Source organism: Equus caballus, chromosome 19 (genome assembly GCF_041296265.1).
Source record: "Equus caballus isolate H_3958 breed thoroughbred chromosome 19, TB-T2T, whole genome shotgun sequence".
NCBI lineage: Eukaryota > Metazoa > Chordata > Mammalia > Perissodactyla > Equidae > Equus > Equus caballus.
The window spans coordinates 34,260,593-34,284,484 of record NC_091702.1 but is presented as its reverse complement, the minus strand read 5'-3'; the positions used below and the strand labels follow the sequence as shown (position 1 = coordinate 34,284,484).

The 23,892-nt window shown below is 44.7% G+C and overlaps 1 protein-coding gene across 1 annotated transcript in view; it reads right to left on the bottom strand.

Moving 5' to 3' along the window:
- Window positions 1–20,489: 20,489 nt before the first annotated feature.
- Window positions 20,490–23,892, bottom strand: part of LOC100067916 (nmrA-like family domain-containing protein 1) — a 33,576-nt gene continuing 30,173 nt past the window's right edge. The window contains exon 5 of the mRNA XM_005601863.4: window positions 20,490–21,720. Within this exon, the coding sequence (XP_005601920.2) occupies window positions 21,541–21,720 (180 nt within the window). The 3' untranslated portion in view covers window positions 20,490–21,540. The remainder of the gene's footprint in view (window positions 21,721–23,892) is intronic.

The window sequence follows — 23,892 nt, the reverse complement described above, 5'->3', positions numbered from 1 at the left end:
TATCTAATTTATTTTTCATATTTTATCACCTTTCTACATTATACCTGTACTACACATGTGAAAAAAAGAAAACTATATATATATTATATATATATGCATGATTCTAACTACTTAGTCCAAGCAGTTTGTGTCCCCTGCCACACATTTCCTAGCCTTTGTTACAAATATCCGTGTTGGAAGAGGCGATGGCAATTTCAAATGAAAACCAGCCACCGGCCACTGATCACCATTAATGAGATCTATCAGGATAGGGAAGATTTCTAAGAATAGAATGAAAAGGTATCCTTTTTCAGATAAAAGTCGGGTTTTTTTTGGCTCTCAGTACAGTGACTTGCATTCTTTCCTTTCTTCTTTAGCTGACTATAGTAGAGAATCTAAGAAATTAAACTCAAATATATTATCACAATAGATTTTGAAGGAAGATGATCACAGAAATGATTCTTTGGGCTAAGGTATCCACAGCCGTCAGAATCTATAGAGTTGTTTATTTTTGTTTTTAAGTATTGACTAAAATTCTAGAACTGTGCATGAATTCTGGGAGGGATAAGACTCCAACGAATAAACATGAATTAGAAAGAAACATCCCTACACCTGACTAAGGACAAACTAGGATTGGATTCAACTGGTTTATAATACAATGTTGAAAATTATTCAAGATGTCTCATAAGATTCCATCTATATATTTATATCTCCAAAAACTTGCTCAATAAATTCACTTTTTTGAATTAGGGTTGGGTAATAATGTTTAAGTTCAACTATTTAATAAAATGTTTTATTTTTATTTAAACATAAACAAAATCACAGTTAAATGCACCAATCCCAGCAACCTAGCCTCGCTCAGCTCCCCTTCCCTCAGACCATGCGTCCTTTGCCCACAGCTGTTTTTCTTAACTGGGACACGGTCCATCTCTGCAACTTTATGAAATGTGTTTTGGCTTGGAGCACAGAAAATCCATTTAGACATTCATAGTCCAGTTGCAAGTTATGTTATTCATTCACAAGACTAAAAACAGAGTGCTGTGATTTTTTTCCAGCATTTTTCCCTTAATTTTATTGGCTAATAAAATCCAAACACTGGAACCTTTTGCCCAGAAAGTGGTGCCAAAGGGAAGCAGCTGCCCACCCAGACCCCCAGGGGTTCTCCAAGTAGGACCTGAGTGAGGCCCCAGGGGAGAGAGGAAGACCTGCTCTCCAACCGCCAGGCCTCCCCACAGGGTCAGCCAGAGGTTTTCCTTACGTCTTCCTGATGGAAGGAAGAAAACTTGGGTATCTCCCTAGTTCCAGAAATTCAAAATGGTAGTACCACTGCCAGGCATTCACTCATTTAATTCTTTCACTCAAACATTCTTTTTCTTCCAAACCTCAACAAGCAATTTTGAGCAAACATTATGTACCAGATTCTATGTAAGGTGTTGGGCATATAGAAAGGAGCTCGGAGTTCAACAGGAGAGAGAAACGTGCAAACCAATCATTGCAGCACGACCTGGTAAGGGCCATAAAGAGATCGGAGCAAAGTGCAGGGAAGCCCAGGGTCAATCTGACATAAACTCAATTAGACTAAGATTTGAAAAGGGAAAGGACTGACCAGTATAACCATTTGTAAAAACAATTATCATAGAGCTATTATTTATGCTTAATAACAGTAGGTAAAATATATGTAAGAACATCACCTCACCCCCATTAGACAAATGGTGGGAGACATAAGTAGGCAATTAACACAAGGAAAAAAGCAATAAGCAGTTTTAGAAGAGTCTCTATTTTAGTCTTCAAAGACATAAAAATTAAAACAATAAAAATGAAAATTTATAAAATCAATTCTTGGAAGTCTACAGAAAAATTGAAATGTCACTTAATTTAGTAGCAATGTAAATTTATACAAGCCTCTAGGAAGACAATTGGACAGCATGACACAAGTCAAAATAATAATTATTTTTTTAAACCCAAGACTCCCAATTCCACAGACTTTATCCTAAGGAAGTAATCATAACGAAGAGAAAAATTATACATCTAAAGATGTTTATCACTGTTATTTATATTATTATTATATATTATTACCATTGTTATTTATATTAGTGATAAACTGGATATAATATATGTACATATCCCTAATACAAGGGGAATGTTTCAGTAGATTACAAAAATAATTATCAAGGTTCTATAGGAACATGAGAATTGGTTTGCTTCTTAATATCAAATTTGAAATACACAAAACTGTACATAATAATGACTCTAACTTTAAGCCCCAGATCCACTTGGGACTCCAGCATCAGCAACTCTCACCAGAACAAGTTTCAGAAGCGATTTAGGCAACTCAAGCCTAGATCATCCGGGCGTCAGAGTTAATCAGCCCCTCCCTTTGATGCTCCTTCTCCCAAGCCTCCTCCCACTCTTGTCATCCTCTGCTTTATTTATTCCATTTTAAGCTTCTTTACCTCTCCATCTCCCCCACTTTAAGGGTAGAAACTATGTCCTACTCATTTTTGTAACCACCTACCTCTTCGCCAGAAGCTAATGAATTCAGTAAAGTCATGATTATTTAAATTATCTAACAATATACAAATATGTATGAGAGGGAATGCAGAGAAATGACAATAATTTTTGTTAGGCTGGCGGAACTCAGAGAGCATTTTTTTAAACTTTTCTTTTATGTTTTGTTTTACAACTTTTTTTTCAAGGTAAAACCAATTGCCTGAACAGGACTTCACTGTGGCATCTGAAATCACGCTCTGGGCATTTATGTCCCATAGGAGTAAGCAAGTTTATCTGGAAAAATAAATTAATAAACTTGAAAGCCAAGACATTTTTGAAAAAGAGTAAGAAAGGGGGCCTTATTCTATAGACATTATAACTTCTTTTAGGATACAGTAATCAAGTGAGTGAGAAAGAAGCCAATAATCCAGACGTTTATCTGCCTGTGACTGTGTTGTTTTCTTATTACTGGAATAGGTCTGACTTTAAGACACACCCAGACCAAGTACACCCAAGTCTTCAATATCTGAACCCCCACACATTGTTCATTGTGAGCCGCGATGGGTGTGAATGGCCACACTTGGCAGAGTAGCACAGAACCCACCTTGGACATGACTCCAGTTCATAGTGAGGCATCATTTATTTCCTTTTTCCTCTGGTCAGAAATTCTCCAAAATGCTCCAGTTTTATGATACAGCTTTTAAAGGAATTAAACTTGAATAGCACAAAATTGTATAATTATGCTACAATTCAATTGCAATTATTAACAGATCCAAGTCTGCTACATCATTATGAGGTAATAATGATGAAGATAATAATGATAGCTAACATCCACAGTCATTTCTATGTGCCAGATACAGCGCTAAACAATTGGGAAGATGATTAGGCCTGCCAGCGTGCTAATTCATGTGTGCTAGTTACTTAGCATTCAAAAAATTCTAAGAATTTCAGGTGAGCCACAGTCGGGAGGCAGATGAGTCACATTTAGCTCCCAGAATACATATTGGATACACAGGCCCAAGAGCCATGCCCACATCCCCACACGGCAATAATGAGCAGGAGCTGAATTTCTGGGGTTCCCTTTAGACAGGGCATGCACTTCCCAGTTCCCCACAGACCCCCTGCTCACATTGGGCTTACACCCAGCCGCCTTCTTTCATGTACATAGCTTGCCAACCTCCTATACGTTTGAATTTTCAACCTTCCACCTAGACATTATGACAGCAAGTTAGGCACCTGCCACTGGATAGAACAATGTCACAGGTAGACACACAGCTAAAAGTGACATTGGGAATCATATAGCTTGAGAGTTTTTCCAAACTTTTTACAGCAGAGAAGTACTTCTAATAAAATTTTACGCCAAGGCCTGATCTCTAAATACAAAAGAGGAGCTATTCTGGCTGAGGGTGGGGAAAACTCAGGAAGTGTCTGACCTACTTGGCTCCTTCTCCCTGCATGCTTCTCCCTTACACCCACTGTGGGAGCCTTGACACTTTAGGGTCCTGGCAACACAGTCCGATCTCCTCATTACAAAGCAGAGAGCACAAACAAGTCGAGGCACCCGTTCTCAGTCATACAGCAAGGTAGCTGTGGAGAACCCAGGGCTCTGATAAATAATTTGATGTTTGGCAACTCCTTCCATTAAAAAGTTGTTGAATTTGTAGAAAGTAAAATAATAATAATCATGTATAAGAATAACGGTTATCCATTTGCTTCTTTTTTCAAGCCCTCTTGTTACTCTATGTCATACACCAGCAGGTACCGTTATTGGAAAGATTTTGCATTAAATAGTCAAGCATAGAATTACGAAAGCACATGGTCTTAGAGCTAAAAGGAATATTGAACGTTTTTTTCACCCCATCCACTCAGATCAGGAAAATGAGGACGTGCTTGAAACAAGCTCCCCCTCCAGGTTACTGTCCTGTTCAATATATCAAGTACTGTTCCATTTTCACTTGATGGTCAGAAGCCAGAACTTTCTGTTTTAACCAGTTTCTCTACAAAAATCATGATCAGTTATGATGTAAATTAAAGTTGTGATTTCTTTTTCTTTGTGATTTCCTTCAGTCTTTGAAACACACACTCCCAACTGGGCATTCAAACATCTCTTTAGTCCAGAAAGTGCATTTACAAAATTAAGGGAAGATTGTTGTTTCCAAGAGAAATCAAGTCAAACTATCTGTGGTCAAAGAGCTTTTATTTTAAAGTTTCCAAGTCATCACATTTTAGACCAATGACTTGCAAAATACAATAAGATCAAATTACTAGACAAATAAAATTTTTTAAAAACTCACAAAACGCAAAATCATTTTTTATTGGGTTCTAAAGATAAAATTACTCTACCAAATTGCTATCACAGTTTCTAAATGCCTACTTTCTATTTTTATACTCACCCCATCATGAACCAGCAACAAACACTGTGTGGACCAACTCTGAAGCTGCTCTGAGTAACTCTGGGGTAGAGCATCATCCAAGTAGGTGGTCTGGATACAGAGATGTCAGTAAGGCTGCTCATGTGAACCAGGTAAAGCTTCCCATCTTTTAATCCCAGCCCCAGTCAGCCATTTTGGAAATGTGGTTGTGGTCCTCAAAGGCCTGGGGCATGGTCTCCATATGGCCCACGGGGAGAGAGAAGTACACCGTCTTCCTGACTGCACCACTTGGGAGAGAGCCGGGCATGGTTCAGATCATGGAGGGCTTACAAAATGGACTAAGGCATTTGGGGACTTCAACCTAAAAGTAATGGGAAGTAACTTTTGTTCACAATTTGCTTTGTTAACAATTTGTTTTAACAAATTGTTGAAACATTTGAGTCATATTTGGGTTTGAGAAAGATAAGTCTGCCTGCGATGTGGAGCATGGTTTAGAGGGAAACAAGACCCATTAGGAGCTTCTGCAATAGTTTCTGAAAGAGATGATATGACCTGATCTCAGACAGCAGCAATAGGGTGTCAAGAGCAATTTAGGGGACTAGGTTATTGATGGAATGTAAGTGATGACGGAAAGCAAGGAGTCAACGACATCCCGGTTTTGGCTTGAATGACTAGATGGCTGGTAGTGCTATTATTCCCGAAGACAGGGACCCCAGGAGGATGAGGGTGCTGAAAACAATGAGTTTAGTTCCTGACAGGCTGTGTTTGAGTTTTCTTGACCCTGTGCTATGGCTCATGGTGGTTTCTAAACTGGAATGCCCTACCCTCATATTCACTTATCAAGTCTTAACCATAAAAATGTTTTGCAATCATAAAAGAGCTTATTAAGAACATTGAAGCAACACGGGGAAACATTTATTAAGTAATCTTAGGTAAAGCAATAAAAATGCAAATTAAAACAAGATAAAGTTCTTCCCCTGTTAAACTGGCAAAAAAAATTTTTTAATTAAAATTCCCAAAACTGCCAAGGATGTGGGAAAACTGGCACACTCACACGTTGCTGGTGGCAGTGTAAATTGGTACAAACCTTTTGGAGGAAATTTGGCAAAATGCATCAAGAACCATAAAAGAGTTTGTATCCTGTGACTCTGTAATTCCACTTCTGGAAATCTATTCTAAAGAAATAACTCGAAATGTAGGAGAAAGCACTTCATATACAAAGATGTTTATCATGGAAGAAACTGGAAACAACTAAAATGTCCAAGAATAGGAGATTGGTTAAATAAGTTATAGTAAATTTACTTGCTGGTCTCACGTGCATAATGAAAATTGTATCTGTGAAAACTTTTCAGCAATGAGGAAGAATGCTTGTCCTATAATGTTAAGTATATTAGTATAATATATATCTGCTATTATCCTAATTATGTAAATAATTTCCACAGGAAAAAGAGTGGAAGGAAATGATCATAATAATTGGGTTTAGAGTAGTGGATCCACTGATAATGTCCAAAATTTTTTTAATGAATTTCTCCAAAGTTATTATAAATGGTTAAAATGCTTATGTCATAGAAACCATAAGTTATTATGAAGAAAATTGTGAAGTGAAAAAAGTAAAATAGAAAATTTTATCTGTGTTAGCTACAAATAAATTTGTATGATTGCTCATAGACCAAGAATGGAAAAGACAATAGATAAAAGGAAATAATTGATTTGTTTGAGTGAAGGATTTTTAAAAATTTTTTATTGTAATTAAAATATTATGCGTGAATTTATGTCTATTTCAAGCAAGCCACCCAATCTTCAAAACCCACCTCAAAAATCTCTTCTTAAGTCTTTCCTCAACTTCTGATCAAACATTATTGCTGCTTCTTTTAACTACCATGGCATTTGGTGTTGGTCCTTGTACAATTGTAGCCCAGTAGTTCTCAAATTTTGGTGGCCATCAGAATACCTGGTGGTCATTGCTGGCTTCACCTCCAGAGTTTCTGATTCAGCAGATCTGGGTTGGCGTCCAAGAATGTGCTTTTCTGACAATTTCCCTAGCTATGCAGACACTGACCACACTTTGAAACCCATTGCAGTAGTAGGTACAGACGCAATAGGATACCCACCCACAGGAGCAACGTCTGTTCTATTCCTTCCTCAACCCATGCCCTAGGCTGATTAATGCAAGAGTAGAGACAATTAACCCAAGCTGTGCCGTTCAGAATACATCATGTCCCTGGGCACATAATGGGCCCAAAGGGCAAGCCAGTTGTTCATGCCAGACCAATCAGAGCCCTTCTCCATGATTTTTCCAAAACAGAATCGTTGAGATGTCTGTGAGGAGCCTCCTGGCAGTGGAACAAAGCCAGCGGCAGAGAGGAACCCAGGCGAAATGCAGAGTCCCAAAGGGTGTGTTTGAGCCTGTGCCAGTTTGGATGCTGTTAGGTGAAAGTAGTAGACGTTGAACTCAAATCGTGAACAAAATCAAAATAAAAGTTACGTCACATGAGCTGAGAAAAGGTGGGCCCTAGGGATGACTGATACAGCAGCTGAACAGTGACCCCAAAGACCTGAGTTTTTCCCATCACTCTGCCCTTACTACTTGGATATCACAATTGGCCTAGTCTAATCACTGGGGTAGAATATTAATGGATATAAGGTAAAGAAGGACTTAGAGGGGCCAGCCTTGTGTCATAATGGTTAAGTTTCTGCACTCCACTTCAGCAGCCCAGGGTTTGCGGGTTCAGATCCCAGGTGTAGACCTACACACTGTTCATCAAGCCATGCTGTGGCAGATTGGCAAAAAGAGGAGGATTGGCAACAGATGTTAGCTCAGGGCCAATCTTCCTCACTGAAAAAGCAGAAAAAGAAGGAATTAGACAGACAAAAGCGTTAAGTATAACCAACACAGCCTTAAGCTATGTCATGGAGTCATTCACAAAGATCTCCACAGAATCCAGGAGCAACCCTTCTAGAAAATTTGTTATTCAACTCTTCATTTGTGATGCGTACCCCAGTATATTTCCCATTATTATTATTTGTTTGTTTTTTTTACTTGCTTTGGGTTGCTGTTCATTGCAGTCACAGCCCTAACCATTATCTTAGCCTACCTCGGAGTATCTCATTTTTTGTCACCAGTTTCCATTCACTCTTAAATAATCACAACCCACTTTCCCTCCCCAACCTTCAGCCTATAGCTTCAGCTGTGGTCTTACCCTTGGTTCAAAGATGGATCATGTAACCTAGACCTAAGCCCATCAGTGCATCATCCGTCTCCCTTTTTGACAATGATTGGTTGAGATATGGACATGTGACCTGTTTACAAGCTGATAATGCATTATGAGGCTTTTGCTAATAATCCTGGGAAAGAAACTTTTCTCTATTTCCCATTAGACATGAGCCAGATAGGTAATTCCAGTAGCTGCTAAAAACCATCTTGCAACCACAAGGGTAAAGCCTGTCTGAGAACAGAGTAAACCCAGAAGGAGAAAAACTGGATCCTGAGTCCCTGGCTTCTGGACCCCGTTGTGTCGATTCTCTTTCTTTGCTTAAGGCAAATGGAAGCAGCAATTTCAATGCTTATAAACGAAAGGCTCCTAACCTATATACCCTATTCTTCACTCCTCCTGCTGTAATTAGATAGTCTGAAAGCAGAGAAGTCCTTATCTATAGTTGTGTCCCTAGCAGCCACATTAGTGCCTGGCACACAGTAGGTATCAAAGCAGAGTTTCTCAGATGGGCTTGAGGCTGCCTTCACAACACATTTCTAATAGGGTCCCAGGACTCTGGGTAGCTGGGGGAGCCTTTGTCCCTTCCCTGGGCACTTTCTAATGCAAGGCCAGGACCCTTCCTGGGTCATCAGCAGAGACGCACAGGTTTTGGTCACGAGGGAAGCTGCAATATGGGTCACGACTGAGTGGTCAACGTGGAGGTTCCAGTTGTAACTATAGAGGCCAGTTTCACCCACCTTCTTGCCCACTCCCACCCAAAATAGGTCCTGAAATGCAGCAGTTTACACAAGAGCTGTTTATTTTGCAACTAATATGTAACACAGAGGCCCTTCTTATATATTTTGCGTGGGGGCTGACTAGTAAACCTGAGGTCAAGGACTCTGGGACTGCCACGCACCTAAAGAAAGTAGCTTCTTCCATTTAGCCAGACTCCCGTTGTTTCCCAGAACCTGTCAAGATTCCCACTTTCTAACAGACCCGCATTCTGGCAGAGCCTGGAGCTAAGAGCAGAGAGAGAATTATTGGAACAAGTTTGATCTCTCTTGGACGCTGATGAACAATCTCACAGCCCCCTCCTTTGGGCTCTGACCTAAGACTCCCTCAGCCTGTCTGCAGGAGGCTAGGGGCCTCTGGATTTCCAACGTGTCCCTGACCCGTCCGAAATGCCCAGCACCGGAGAATGTGCCTTCTAAATGCTCGCTAGCCTAGAAGGGAATTCTGAGGCTGCCTTCTTTCAGGGGAGGGACATTTAAGGGATGGTTTTCCAGAGAGAGGTAGAATCTTAGCACTGTGGGCTCTGGGTTGCTTTAACTCCTACCTCTGCTGCTAGGAGATGAGTCAGCTTGGTCATACCAACGTGGGAACTGAGAAGACGAAAGCAGAAGTGCTGAACCTGCTCCAGTTTTGCGAGTTGATATTAGAGCAGACCGAGCCCCAGGCCCCCTGTCTCTTGGTTCCGCAGACCCCACTGCTGGTAGGAGATCATCAGAGTATACAAGTCTCACCATTTAGACCCTCCATGACCTGGACCCTTGCCTCTCTCCAGCCCCAGCTCACCATGATCCACCTCTTAACTAATACTCCAGTGATAACCTTCTTGGTGCTGATCACTTAAAGCAAGCGGCATCACTCCTCCGTGCCTTTGCTCATGCTGTTCCTCTGCCCAGATTGTCCTCCAACGTCTATCCTATTCTGATATCTATCCATCCAAAACTCTCTCATCTTTCAAAGTCCAACTCAAATGCCATTATCTTCTCTATCGATATATATAGCTCTTTCTTCATCTCACCCCCTTCCCCACCCCATCAATAATCTTTCAGTCCTGAATGCTCTTGGTAGCTTGAGGCTATGTTGGTTAGACTCACTGTCTTTGCCTGCCTAACTCTTATACATCCTATAATGTTCAGTTCCAGTATCACCTCCTCCAAGAAGCCTACCCTGATGTTCCCAGGCTAGCTTCGTGCCCCATCAAGCTCCATGCCTTATCTTGAAATGATGTGTGTGCTTCTCCCTTACTAAGCTGTGAGGACCCCATGGCAGGGACAGAGTCACAGTCACGTGCATGTCCCCAGAGTCCAACACAGGGTCTGCCACATAAGGGGGATGACTTTCAGGAGCTTAATTAGGCTGAAGTGCCTGTCAGTTGGGACACCTTCTTGCAGACAGCACATTCTCTGGGAGCGATTACCTGTGGTCAACGAGGAGGCATTTACCAGCACGCTGCACTTCTCTGGAGACGAGAGAAGGCAGAATCAGTGAGCCTACATGGCCAAAAACTCAGTCTACTGCTCTGGCTCCTTCCCAGCATCAGGGGAATTTGTCCCATCAGCTTTCAAAAACTCAAATAGTAACATATGTGGAACAAGGCACTAGGTGTGGGTCGGTGAGGCGTAAATAAGGCTTAGTCCCGTCCCCAGGGTCACCTCGTGGCACACGTGCGCTACTGCAGTACACAGTCCCATGGAGTAGAAATGAGGCAGCATCGGCTCGCCTGGAGGAATCGAGAAAGGCTTCGCAGAAGGAGCCATATTTGAACTGGGTCCTCAAAGAGGAGGCATCCACCAGACAAAGGTGGGAACTAGGGGAGAGCAGTCCAGGCAGAGGGACCAGCTGGGCAAAGGCTCGCAGGCTGGAATGTACTGGCATGTGTGCAGGACAGCACATATCTACCTGGCTGGTGTTAGAGGCTTTGTGGAGGGTGAGGGAGGAGATGAAGACAGAGGGTAGTTTGGGGCCTGCCTGTGGGGGCCTTGAGCACTTCACTAAAAGGTGACGCTTTTATCTGATAAGCGCTAGGGAGCCTTGAATGTTTTTCAGCAAAGGAATAAAAACTGGCAGCAGTGTTTAGGATGAACAAGAGGGACAAGGAGGCATATCAGAAAGTGTGGCTGTCGTTGGTGAGGATGATGAGGGCCAGGACAGGAGGCTGTACTAGATAAGGAGAGGAAGGGATGGCTTGAGAGATGTTGTGGGGGCGGAATCACAAGGAACGAAGACTGTTCGGCACCCTGAATCTTTCCAAATCCTTTCTACGCACCTACCCCCACGGCCCCCCACTCCCCAGCTCCCCAGCAAATCCTTCTTCCCTCCTTGGCTGTTAAATTCTAAGTCAAGGAGATTCCAAATGCTGACTACATCTTCCTTGGCCCATGTCAGCTTTTGGCAAATAAATTGGTGCCGTTCCCCAGAAAGCTTTTCTTGAACTTCATAAAGTTAGCAAAGAGGAGAAGTGTTAACAGTATGATCTGTTGAGTCTCAAATTCTAATCCCAGCCCTAACACTAACCCAGCTTTTTCACTCCCTGAAGTTCTGCCAAAATCAAAAGAGAAGGCCTGTGCCAGACACAAGTCATTTCAGCTGAACAAGCACGCCGGAGGTCACAGAGCGCTGCTGGGCTCGCAAAATGTTCTGCGGCTTTAGAACAGGCTCTGGGTGGCTGATGGTGGTCCATGTGGGTGACACAGTCAAAAGGAGCAGGAAAAGCACTTTTCTTTGGTAAATAAATATTCCACTGTTGATGCCGAATCTAATCAGAAGCTCCAAGGAGACAGGTGCCGTTCATTTATTAAAAGAATGGAGGAAGAGAGAAGGCGTGATTCTGGCCTGCCTTCCTCTAGTGAGAGAAAAAATGACATCCCCGGCAGCTAGAGAAAAGTCAAGGTTTGGGAGACATGCGATGCACATTCTTGAGTGTCTATTATGTGTCTAATCTTTTAAAGACACTATTATATTTCATCCCCACATTCAATCAATAAAGCAGATGGTATTATGCCCATTTCACAGATGAGGGAGCGGAGGTTCAGAAAGATGAAGCCATGTGCCCAAGGGAATGTGTAAGCAAACTTTGTCATAGTGAAGTACAGACTGTATAGGAAGATTCTCGCTTTGGGAAACAAGAGGAAAAAAGGATGTTGATGTCCTTACATTTGTATAGAACTCTAGAGTTTGCAAAGCACACTCGCATGCATTATTCTCTTGTCATACTCAGAGAGGCCCTGTGCGGAGGACCGTAATAGTCCCATTGTAGAGATGGGGAACCGAGAGCCAGGGAGAAGGGAATTCACAGTCGGGAACTGGGACTTGAACATAGACCTGCGTCCAGACCCAGCTCCTTTTCCGCAGAGGGAGGCTCTGCAAAAGACATAGAGTTTGATAAGGAAGAGAAGGGCATTCCCAGGAGAGAGGGGGCCCGGAGAAAAGGCCCTCAGGGAGAATCTAGTGTGCGCGGTACAGAGTCTAAGATCCACACGGCTGGGTTGTACCGACGTGCAATGGTGCCGTGGTCATATGTGTCAGGCCTGGAGCCACACCACCGGGATTTGAACCCAGATTCTGCCACTTAGCTCACCTGTGCCTCAGTTTCCTCTTCTGTAAGTGATGATAGTAATAGTACCTCCTTCATGGAGAATGCTGTGAAAAGTGAACATAGGAGAGCACTTAGAAGAGGGCCTGGGGCATAGATAATCTTAATGAAGTTTTGCTATTATCACTTCATTATTATTACTCCTACTACGTCTACCACTCCAGAGTCCTGGGGATGAGGCTGGGCGAAGAGGGAGGGCTCGGGATCTCAGGATGTAAAGCGTGAGACTTGTCTTAGTCTGTTCGGGCTCCTACAACAAAGTACCATGGACCGGATGGCTTATAAACAATACAAACGTGTGTCTCACAGTTCTGGAGGCTGGCAGTCTGAGATCGGGTGCCAGCGTGTCAGGTTCTGGTGAGGGCCGTCTTCTGGGTTGCAGACTGCTGTATTCTCCTCGTGTCCTCCTACAGCAGAAAGAAGGCAAGAGAGTTCTCTGGGCCTCTTTTATAAGGGCACTAATCCCATTCCTGAGGGCTCCACCCTCATGATCTCATCACTTCCCAAAGTTCCACCTCCTAATAACATCGCCTTGGGGGTTAGGGTTTCAATATATGAATTTTCAGGGGAAACATTCTGTCCATTGCAAACCTGAAGAAGCAAAAGTAGTACAAAGCCAATTTTAATTGAAAGAGGATAAAAGTGTTATTTTGCAATGATGAGTCTGGCAGGAGTAAGCACGCCTCCCCAACACCTTTCCCATCTGCACTAAGACCCCACCTGAAGGGTGTGCTTCATCCCTGTGTTCCTCCATCACCACACTCACCCCAAGGCACCATAGTTGCCTGATAATTACCTGCCTCCCCTGGGCCATGTCTGTCTTACTCACTGGTGAATCTGGTGTCTAGTACCCTGGCATTTAGTGGGGGCTCAATAAATATTCTTCTGATGAATGAATGAATAAATGGATGGAATGGGATGAGAGTTTGATGAGGAAAGGATCTACAGGGAGCCCAGCCAAGAGGCAGATGCAAGACTCTGGGCTAGGATGGGGGCAGAGAGAGTGAGGAAAATGTGAGAAATGCAAGAGGCATTTGGAAGAAAGAACAGACAGGACTTTGTGAATGACAGACTACGGGAGTTCATGGGAAAGGAAGGATAAATGTTAACTCCAACCCTGGGCTCCTGGATACTGGCGATGACCCTGTCAAAAATGGAAAGGAAGTGGGGCCACCTGGTGGTGTAGTGGTCAAGTTCGCAAGCTCTGCTTCAGCAGCCCAGGGTTTGCAGGTTTGGATCCCAGGTGCAGACCTACTCACTGCTCATCAAGCCACGCTGTGGTGGCGTCCCACATACAAAATGGAGGAGGACTGGCACCGATGTTAGCTCAGAGACAGTCTTCCTCAAGCAAAAAGAGGAAGGCTGGATACAGGTGTTAGCTCAAGGCCAATCTTCCCCACAAAAAAAAAGGAAAGGGAGAAAGGAGAAGTTGGTTTACCAGAGAAGATTTTGCTGTCACTTTGCCCTTATTGAGCTTCACAGAAGTGGCTGGTGATGAAAATGGAGTAATACAGGGCAGCATGGGGTGAGAGGTACTGGCTGGAGATGGGACTTTGGAAAGAACCCATTCAGTAACCATTGAAGGTGCCTCTTCTTCTCAAAAAGGGGCAAGCACCAGGAAGATGGGGGACTAACCAGTCTGAGGAAACTTCAGGCTCCTTGGTGCCCTTGGAGGAGCCTTAGAGCAGAGAGGAAACAGGTAGATGGCAAGAAGGGGACGAAGATGTAGCAGTAGGGCCATCATTCCCAGCCTGTCAGATTTGCCTCAGGCAGCCCAATCCATCTGGTGGAGCCGGCTTTAAGCCAACCCTTGGCCCTGCCCAGACAACCTCTTTCACTCTACCTCCTTCCCCTGCCCTTCCCTGCTCTTCCCTTCCCTTCAGTTGTGGCCCCATCTTTCCCCTACTTCACAAAGTAAAACATAAAATAAAACACAAGCAAGAGGAAGGCACATTCCCCAGGTGTCCTAAGAGAAGGAAGGCAGCTCTTAACTCTCGGGACCACTTGCTCCCCTCTTCCTTTCTTCCTCAATCCACACTTTGCCCAAGACCTGCCCATGGGAGAAGTGAATCAGAAAGGAAAGCCATTTTATATCAGAAAACCAATTAGCTTAAAGTAAAGCACAAAAAAGGAGACCAAGCCATTCAATTTTGTTTTGTTTTGCTTTCTTGAAACATTTTATTACAATTGTGGCTACTGTGAACCCCAACTTCTCATTTCTTGATTTCTGCAGGAAAACTGTAGCTGCTGGGATTCTCAGGAGAGAGAAAGCACAGACCCATTTCTGCGCATTTCTGCCTCCTCCTGGTAGATGGAAAATCGGAGAGAAGAAAACTAAAGCTCATCCACAATATGGGACAATGCGAAAAAAATCAACTTTAGAGTTAAGTAATCTTAGATGTGCTCTGCAACTAATGGGCTGACTCATTACCTTTCAGAGCTGGTTCCCTCTCTGATCAAACACAGCTGATAATGACTGTCACCTCCGGAGACGGTATGATGATGTGATAACGCGGTCAAGTACTTCGCAGAACGTGGGCGCTCCCTGAAGACCCACTCCCCGTGGTCCTTGCTGTTTCTCACACAAACCTCCCAGCCTCTGCTGTCTGTGGGCTTCTAGGGGACCCACAGAGGAGGGATGAGCTAGAGGCCCACCCCCAAGAGAGATTTCAGCCTAACGGTTTCCAAGAATTTTCAATTTATTACACATTTTTTCCAGGTTTCGGTATGATTTGACTAAAATGCAAAGAAACCTCACATATGTGGAGCGGCCAGAGCAGCATGCCTTCCTAAGCTGATTACACTCTGTGGGTCCAAGTTCAACTAACCCCATCCCCAAACAAAATGTCTATTTCTGGCCAAAAGAAGGCCCCAGAAAGACTGAACTGTCTACCTCATCAAGTGGTGCACTTGCTTGGAAGGGAGCCAAGTGTGTTGGAGTCCAGGCCAGCCAACAACACCCAGGCCACTTTTGGAGACAGCAGGCGGAAGTGAGGGCTCTGATTTTCATGTTAAATCCCCATTTGGCCTTGGAAATGTTAAAAATAAACTTTCACCTGCATCTGATTTTCCTCTTTGTTATTGCAGCCATTGTCTGTTTGAACAAAGAGGTAGCAAGAGCCTCTTTGAGCAGTTCACAGAGTTCAAGCCAGAGCCCAAATTGGAAGGACACAGATGTTAATGAACAAGGGGACCAAGCAAGAGTGCCACTGGGAATCGGAAAACTTCCCCTGCATTGTCCGGCCCCACTCTGCTCTGCCAGCAGCCCTGCTTGACTCTCAGGAGAAAGACCTGGGAGCTGCCTGTGCATTTCCCCCTCTGCAACCTGATAGAGAGCAAGAGCTTGATGACTCTTTCCTGCCAGTTGCTTGCATTTTGGAGGTGTGCATCGGATTGGGGGTGTGGGGGGTGGGGTTGCTTACAATAGGATGAAGAATCACAAATTAGGTGCTCCGGGAGTTGTGGGCTACCTTGGAAGCAGGAGGTTGTTATACAAAGAACCTGGGATGGTAAGCTGGACAAACCTGAGTTCAAATTCATTCCTTTTCAGTTGTGTGACCTTGGGGCAAATTACTTGACCTCTCTAAGACTAAGTTTGATTTTGTATATGATGGGCATAAACACCATGTTGGTTAAAGCAATGCCAGCTGCTGTAGTAAACACACGCACAGAAGATTAACTGGCTCTGCTATTATGGAAGTTTATTTCTGATTTGTGTGAAGTCCAAAGCAGGTGTTCTTAATCTGTGGGCCGCTCTCCTCCAAGATGTGATGTACATCTCTTGGCTCCTTTATTTGTCTGGCTTCGCCGTTTTCTAAACATGGCTTTCAAGGTCATAAGCCTTGTAGAAATCCATCCAAAGATAGGAGAATCTGATGGAGGAGTGTGGCCAGTGGAAGGGTTTCATGCTAGGTCTAGAAATATCACTTCCACTCACACACTAGTATCTATATCACAATTACATGGCTGGAATGAATTGCAAAGAACACTTAGAAATGAGGTCCGGCAGTGTGCCCAGGACACGGAGGAGACAGGTTTGGTGAGCATCTAGCTAGTCTTTGCCACACATACCAACTGTTCAGGGAGATAACAAGGCTTAAATGAAAGGGTGACTATGAAACAGTGCAGTTTTCAACAAATGTCGGTTCCTTTCTTCTTTTCCACCACAGCTAAACTCTGCTAGAAGCAAGGAGGGGCTGCTTCCTTGTAATGACATACAAATAGGAGTAGCTGCTGCCAATGAGCTCCTCAACCGCACAGGCCTCGCCAACATTTTCCCCACTCCCAACACAGGGGACCCTGGACTGGGCTTCTTGCTCCTTCCCCTCATGATCAAGCCCTGCACCCATAGTCCTGACAGCCCCACCAGGGCCCAACCCTTCCACAAAATCACAAGTTTTGTCTGTTAAACCCTGGGGCTAGAAAACTACCTTTTTTAGGAACAGCTGAGGCAAGCTATGTTTGGTTGTCACTGTGTTTCTGTTAACATTTATTTTCAATGCCCGTAGGTGGGTCACATACTCCCTCATCGCCACAGTCCCCACCATGCCCTATTGGGTCACCTCTGGCCTGCTTCATTCATGTACCTGCCTGGCTCTGGAAACCTTTGGACTGGACACCCCCAAGACCTCCTGGGGGCTCCCTGGGTTTCCATGCAGGGCTTCCACACTCCGCCCCACCACCCCTATCTTGGACGTATCCCTCCTAATCAGCCACTCAGGCCCCATGGCTTCTGCCTGTACCCCGAGGCACACCACGGCTCCGCTTTCTCTTTCTGTACCCAACAGGGCTTTGGGGATAAGCCCCCTCATGACTTCCCCACGCACTGCCTTGTCCTCACCCCTGAATTAGTTTCATTATTCTCTTGTGTGTGCATCTGGGAGAAAGGGTTAGCAAGAAACATTTAATTGAAAGCTGCGGTTTCCCAGCATAGCAGCCGATGTGGTTTCACCAGCTTTGGGCAGGTTGATCTTTAGACAGTGTTGCAGGTTAGAATTTCCACAGTGTTTCTAAAAGAAAACGTGTCCCAAATTCCAAACAACTGAATTCTGAATGAATTGGATGACCAGTCCTTTCATAACTTGAGAACTGCACTGATCCCACTTCTGACCTGGTGGAAAGCTCACGGACTTTAGAGACACCGGGACTCGAATTTAAACCCTGGCGCTGTGTGACTTCAGACAAATTACAGAAACTCTTTATCTGTAAAATGAGGAGATAATCTTACTAGAATGTGGGTACAAGGATTGAGCGAAAGTACGGATATACAGCTCCTAGCATAGTGGCTGGTACGTAGTAAAGACTCATAAATAACAGTTAGTATATTGACCGTAATATAAGGAAGAATTAGAACAATCGATGATAGGTATTACACTTCTAAAATAACTTGTTTCACATAAAATTTCAATATAAAAGTTACATATTTTTATTTGGGGGGAAGGGGGAATTTAAAAGCAGAAAATAGAGATTAATCAAATTCTCTAAATTCAATGAAAACTACTATTAACATTTTGGTGTTTTTCCTCCCGATATGTTACTATATACATATGTACCTTACAGTTGGGATTAACCTAAATACAATGTTATTTTATAGCCAACATTTTCCCTCAAAACGCAATAAGCTCTTTTCAGTAAAAATTCTTTACAAATGCTGGTTTTAAAGAACTTAAAATTTAAGGGAATTTTAAAACTATTCAATGATTTAACTATCCATTCCTTTAATGCGGGACATTTAGCTTATTTCCATTTTTTACTCTCATAAACAACACTTCCATATGAAATCCTGGAATTTTTGTTCTAATTTATATTTGTTTATTTACTTGCAATAGCTTCCTAGAAGTAGTATGGCCAAGTCAAACGGTGTGCACATTCTTAATCCTCTCGCCACAGTCAGCTGAGCGGCCCTTCAGAAACGTTGTAACAACTCACGCTCTGGGGCGTTTTTAAACTCCTGCTCTGAGTGCCCGCCCTTCACTTCCGCCCGGGAACAGCCGCTCTGCAGAGGGCACGGTGCTTGTTTCGGGGCTGCCCAGCAGGCACTGCCTTTTCCTCACAGGGCCCCGACTTCCTTTGGGGAATTGTCTCTGCCCCTAGTGCAGTCGTGGTGGGACTTCAGAGTTGGAAGGGTCCCCTGGTGGGAGAGGATGCTGTGGAGCGGTCAGCTGCGGCAGCGCGCACCCCGGCTCGGCCCCCTTGCTCCGGGCTGGAGAGCAGCGCTCTGCGCCCCTGGGGCGCCCGGGGCCCTCCTTACGGGGGGTCGGGCCGGCGCTGGAGCCTTTGGATAAAACCTTGGCTATTCCCTTCCTTTCCTTCATCCCAAATCGGGGACAGAGAAGGATCTTAATACCACAGGGCAAGAACCAGGGAAGGTGCCCAGCACCTGTCTGTTGAAAAGACCTTGGAGGGTGACAAACAGAGCCTGAAAGAGACAGACTGAAGGGCTGTAATACACACCATCTATCTGTCCTGGAGCCTCCTTCCCAAAGAAAGCCGCTGGAGAAACCCACTTGGGACAAGGTTTGGAGCAACTTTCTGATGCCAGACTCATCCTGCCATCTAGTGGCGGCTAAGGGAGCTGGGCCGAGAGGAGCCCCTGACAAAGGGCCCTCAGGGCACGATGAACCCACAGTCCCACTAGTCAGGGGCAGGTCAGAGGGGGACCGGGAACAGCCCGTGGGCAACTCAGACCTCGGGTGCTGTATGAAGGAGCCAGGGCAGGAATTACTCTCAGTAATAACTACGGCTACTGTTTATTGAGCACCTGCTATCAGCCAAAGATCGTCCAAAGTGCTTCTGACACTTTCAATCCTTTAGTCCGCCCAGCAGCCCCTTATGAGGATGGGGAATCTGAAGCCCAGAGGAGTCGAGAGACTTGGCCAAATTCACACAACTAGTCATTGGCCGAGGCAGGACTCACATCCGGCATTATCAGACTTCATACCTTGGGTTTCTAAGAACATTTCTAGAACCACAGAGAGATGTTTCCTTCTGCATCATTTCTGTTCCATCACCTCCAACCCATCCCCAAGATGGCAGAGGGTGGCTTCTTCACTGCAGGGTGTGCAGCCCCATTTGCACCTTCTGGGCTTCTCTCACCTCTGAGCAACTCCCGAGGGAAGATTTCTCTCCCTCAGCTTGGAGACGGTTGGAGGGAGAGGAGAAGCTGGGGGTGGCGTCCCTTGTCCACTGTCAACAAGTAATTAAGTGTTTGAGACTAACTTTCAGTCTTTCCTGTCGTTGGTTGTGTGAGATGGGGATGCAAACCAGGCCCCTAAAAGGCACAGTCTCATTTCAGATTGGCCACTGTAGAGTTTGCTTCTAAATCCAGAAAGGGTTCCTCATGCTGTCCAGGAACAATGGCGGGGCTGGCACAGAGCTACCCCCACCTTGCCTCAAAGGCTGAAAGAACCAACCTGGCACCCCAGTGAACACACAAGGGGTCAGGGGACCTGCTGGCCTGAAGACACTCTCCAGTTCGTGGATGCTGAGGTTTATTTAGGAAAAGGCAGCCATTCTTCCTGCCTGGTCTGCTTGGATGAGTAATAAACCACTTATTTTCAGTTTAGGGTTTTGGTTTTCTTTTCCCTTTTTACAAATTATCCAGACTTGTCTCTCAGAGTTGAGAGCTTGAGCTGCATCGAGTTGATTGCTCAGCGGATGAGGAGAGAGCACTGTGAAGAGGAGAGTGGTGCTCAAATGCACCGTGACTGTGATTTCTCCAAGAATCAGCATTTGTCTGCAATAACTTCAACCTCATTCATTCAACAAAGACTTACCTGGATGTCTTAAGAGACCAAAAAGGCTATGTTTGGAATTGCCAAGGTTCCTCCTATGAGGAAGATCCTAGGCCACTTTGTCCCCTCACACTGGCACCACCATCCCCTCTTTGCTCTTCTGCTCCCAGCGCTGTACACTGCCTGCCTCAGAGCAGTGGGGCCCACCTCCTGTCCAAGAAGTGGACAACCTCTCACCCTTCAGGTATCAGTGGCTGGTTCTTACCACTCTCCAACCTATGCACCTGTTTATTCCCCTTTTCCTATAATGATGTGATCAATTAACTCCACTCACTCATTTAGTCAATCAACATTTATTGATCACCTATCAGGGACCAGGCACCAGGATACAGAAGAGTGCAAGTCTCTCACAGCTAAGAGGAGCACAGTAAGTCAGACAATTACAACACGGTATGGAAACTGCTGAGTCAGAGACACACAAAGAAAGAGACAATGGGGCTCTCCGTCCCCTCCTCTTTCCACTTCTCCACCTTTAGCCAGCCCTTGCCTCAGCACCTGGCCTTCAGCCACTGCAGAGCCTCTGGGTTTCACTTGTAGCTACATGGTTACATGGCCCTCTTGCCCTGACATGACACAGACCCAACCACAATCTGTAATGAGCCATGGCGGCCTTTGGAGAGTGGACCACTCCAGCAAGAAAACAGGAGGGGAGAGAAGTCCACAAATGCATCATTGGTGCTGGTGCTAAAGACCAAGTTTGTGGAGTGGATAAAAGAAGGCTTGATGAATAACTGAGTGATGAGTCAATTGATGATGGAATGAACGAAGCAGAGAACAAACTTCCAACCTTGAAGCCAAACTGACTTTAGAGTTTCCAATACTTGTGCTGGTTCATTGAACACCACGTTCCCCAGAAAGTCCACTGCAAAGATTTTTACTTTAAGAAATTAAAATTACAGAAAAGTTCCCTGAGAATGTGGCAATGCACCCGAGGACACTGGAGCTGCCTAGTGGAGTTTCTGAGCCAGGGCTCAAGGTCACTTTCGCAGCTGAGTGGCCCACCATCCATGTGAGGGAGGAAGCTCCAAGTTCCTCGGGCCAGAGCTTTCTGAGGTTGGCTTCTGGGGAGAGAGAGCTACGAAAGGTGACAGGTTTGGGGCTTCTCACTTAACAAACAGGTGCCCCACCCTCATCTCTAGCTGGAAAGTGACATGTGTGTCATGTCACCACCGCAGTGCTTCCTGCCGAAGAGACAATTGCCAGGAAGGCTCTGGGGTCACAAACCATTGCATTCGAACATGTTCTCATGTGAACGTAGAGGTTGTGCTGGAAGAGGACGAGGATCAGGGAGGAAGGAGGTTATGTGGTCAGGGGCCTGTTCGAACAGCTTAAACGCCCTTGAAGGCCCCCTTGTTCTCTGAGATAAACTGGCTGAAGCTTTTGACCTTGGGGTTTAGTCGGTGGGTGAGCTTGACATCACGGTCTGGCCTCGTTTGATAGAAACGACACATGTTGGCAATCTCCTTCCCTACAGGAATTCCCAGCTTCTCATACGCTTCCGGGGTCATCTTTTAAGAACAAGTGAAAACACAGGAAATGTTAGCACCCTCATTCAAAATAGTGTGAAAATAAATTATTCATCTCAGTGATGATACAGGTCCATAATTCTTTAGCCTAACTCCAAAACCTAAGGAACTCTGAAGATTTTTTCATAAATAATTTGGCAGCAAACTGACTTTTCAGAACTAATTTAATGGCATAATGTGGTCTGAACTCAAGTGAAGCTGGTTGTGGTCTTTAATTATCCCAGCTAGTGGAAACAGGCATCCATGTTCCGCAGAGAGATTGATGTGTTTGATTACAGGTTCCTGACCCAGCCCCTGCGGGGACGTTACCTACCACATGTAGCCAGAACCAATCCAAAGCTGAACGATTCTGGAAGCTGGGTGGTTTCTGGCCCTAAGCCTCGTGGACAAGGTACTATGGACCTGTGCCCCCTTCATCTGACCAGCTTTTACATACGTTTCCTCATGGGACTCCCTCAGCAGCCCTCTGACACATTCTACCCATCTGGCCTCCACACGGTGTCGAGGCTCCCTCACTCTGACAGGTCTCTCTATCCTTCCCTCCTGGCCGATGTCCCTTCCATCATCACTTCCCTCCTTGATTAGAAATGGGCATCTTTTTATCTTTAAAGAGTGGCACCTGAGCTAACATCTGTTGCTAAGCGGTTTTTTTTCTTCTTCTTCTCCCCAAAGGCCCCCAGTACATAGTTGTATATTCTAGTTATAGGTCTTTCTGGCTCTGCTCTGTGGGATGCTCCCTCAGCATGGCTTGATGAACGGTGCGAGCTCCACACCCAGAATTCAAACTGGCAAAACCCTGGGCCCCCGAAGCAGAGTGCATGAATTTAACCACTCAGCCATGGGGCCGGCCTCAGAAATGAGCATCTTGACTTCAACCATCGCAGCCTCTGCCAGGGCCAGACCCAAGCAAACGCTGCCCATCACACACCTACTGACCCACCTTCTGGCACCTTCCACAAAAGCCACCCCTTGAGTCCCTCTGACAAAAACTAGATCAATAGTTCCACCACCTGCATGAGCAAAGACAATTTCTAGCTATCAGATCCAGTGTAATCTGTCTTTAGCCCCCAGAGATAAACTCTAACCTCCCTTTTCCACTTGGCCTTAGAAAAATGTGACAGACACAAACAACTTATATAAAACGATGGTTATCATACACCATTTATAATAAGAAAGAATGAAGAACAACCTACATGTCCAAAAACAGGAATAGTAACAAAAATTGTGGTACATCTAAGAATACTATGTAGTTGTTAAAATTAACATTTTTGAAGAAATTTAACAAAACAGAAAATTCTCATAATAAGTGTTAAGTGAAAAAGCCAGATACAAACTGCTACATATAGTGTTATTTTACTTTGATAAAAATACATATATAATGCTGTAAAAAGATGAGAAGAAAATGTGCCAAATCTTAACAGTTGCTGTCTCTGATAGATGGCACTACATGATTTTTATTTTCTTTTTTAAACTTGTCTGAGTTTTCTACAATGAGCATTTGTGATTTTTGAAATTAGAAAACAATTTTAAATTCAAGTGTGGCTGGAAATACAAGACCTACGAGAGGATGGAGGGTGACTTCTAGAATGTCTGTCTCCTTGAATCTCTCTCCCATCCTGTCCTCTGATAACTGATATCCCTCAGGAAACACAGGGATTCTATTCTGCAGAATTTTGAAGGAAAGAGATTGGTTCTGTTGGGTCTCATTCTTTGAGAGAACCGTGTTCCTTTTGGGGCTGGACAGACAGTTTCAGCCAGACCGGGGTTCCTGCTGGGAGTTCGTTCTGGGGCGCGTGCGGTCACTGAATTAACAAACAGCCTCCTTCTGACCAGATGGGGGAGGCAGACCGTCAAGGCTGGAGCGCCACCTTGTGGCCTCTTGCTTCCTTCCCCAGAGTAGCATTTGCTTCAGAGTTTTTCCCCTCTAGAGGAGGGGCCAGCGTCCTTTCAACTTAGAGTAGCTACCAAGAACAGCACTAACCATTCTGTAGAACTCCCAGCGTCTAATGCCCTAGAACGTTTGAAGCCAAAGAAGTTGCTGCTGCATTGTGAAACAGCTAAGGATAGTCAGGGACCAGGTACATGATGGAGAGATGCTGGGATGGTCCTGAGTCATTCGAAACAATGTCCACCCGGTCCTCTGAGATGAACTCA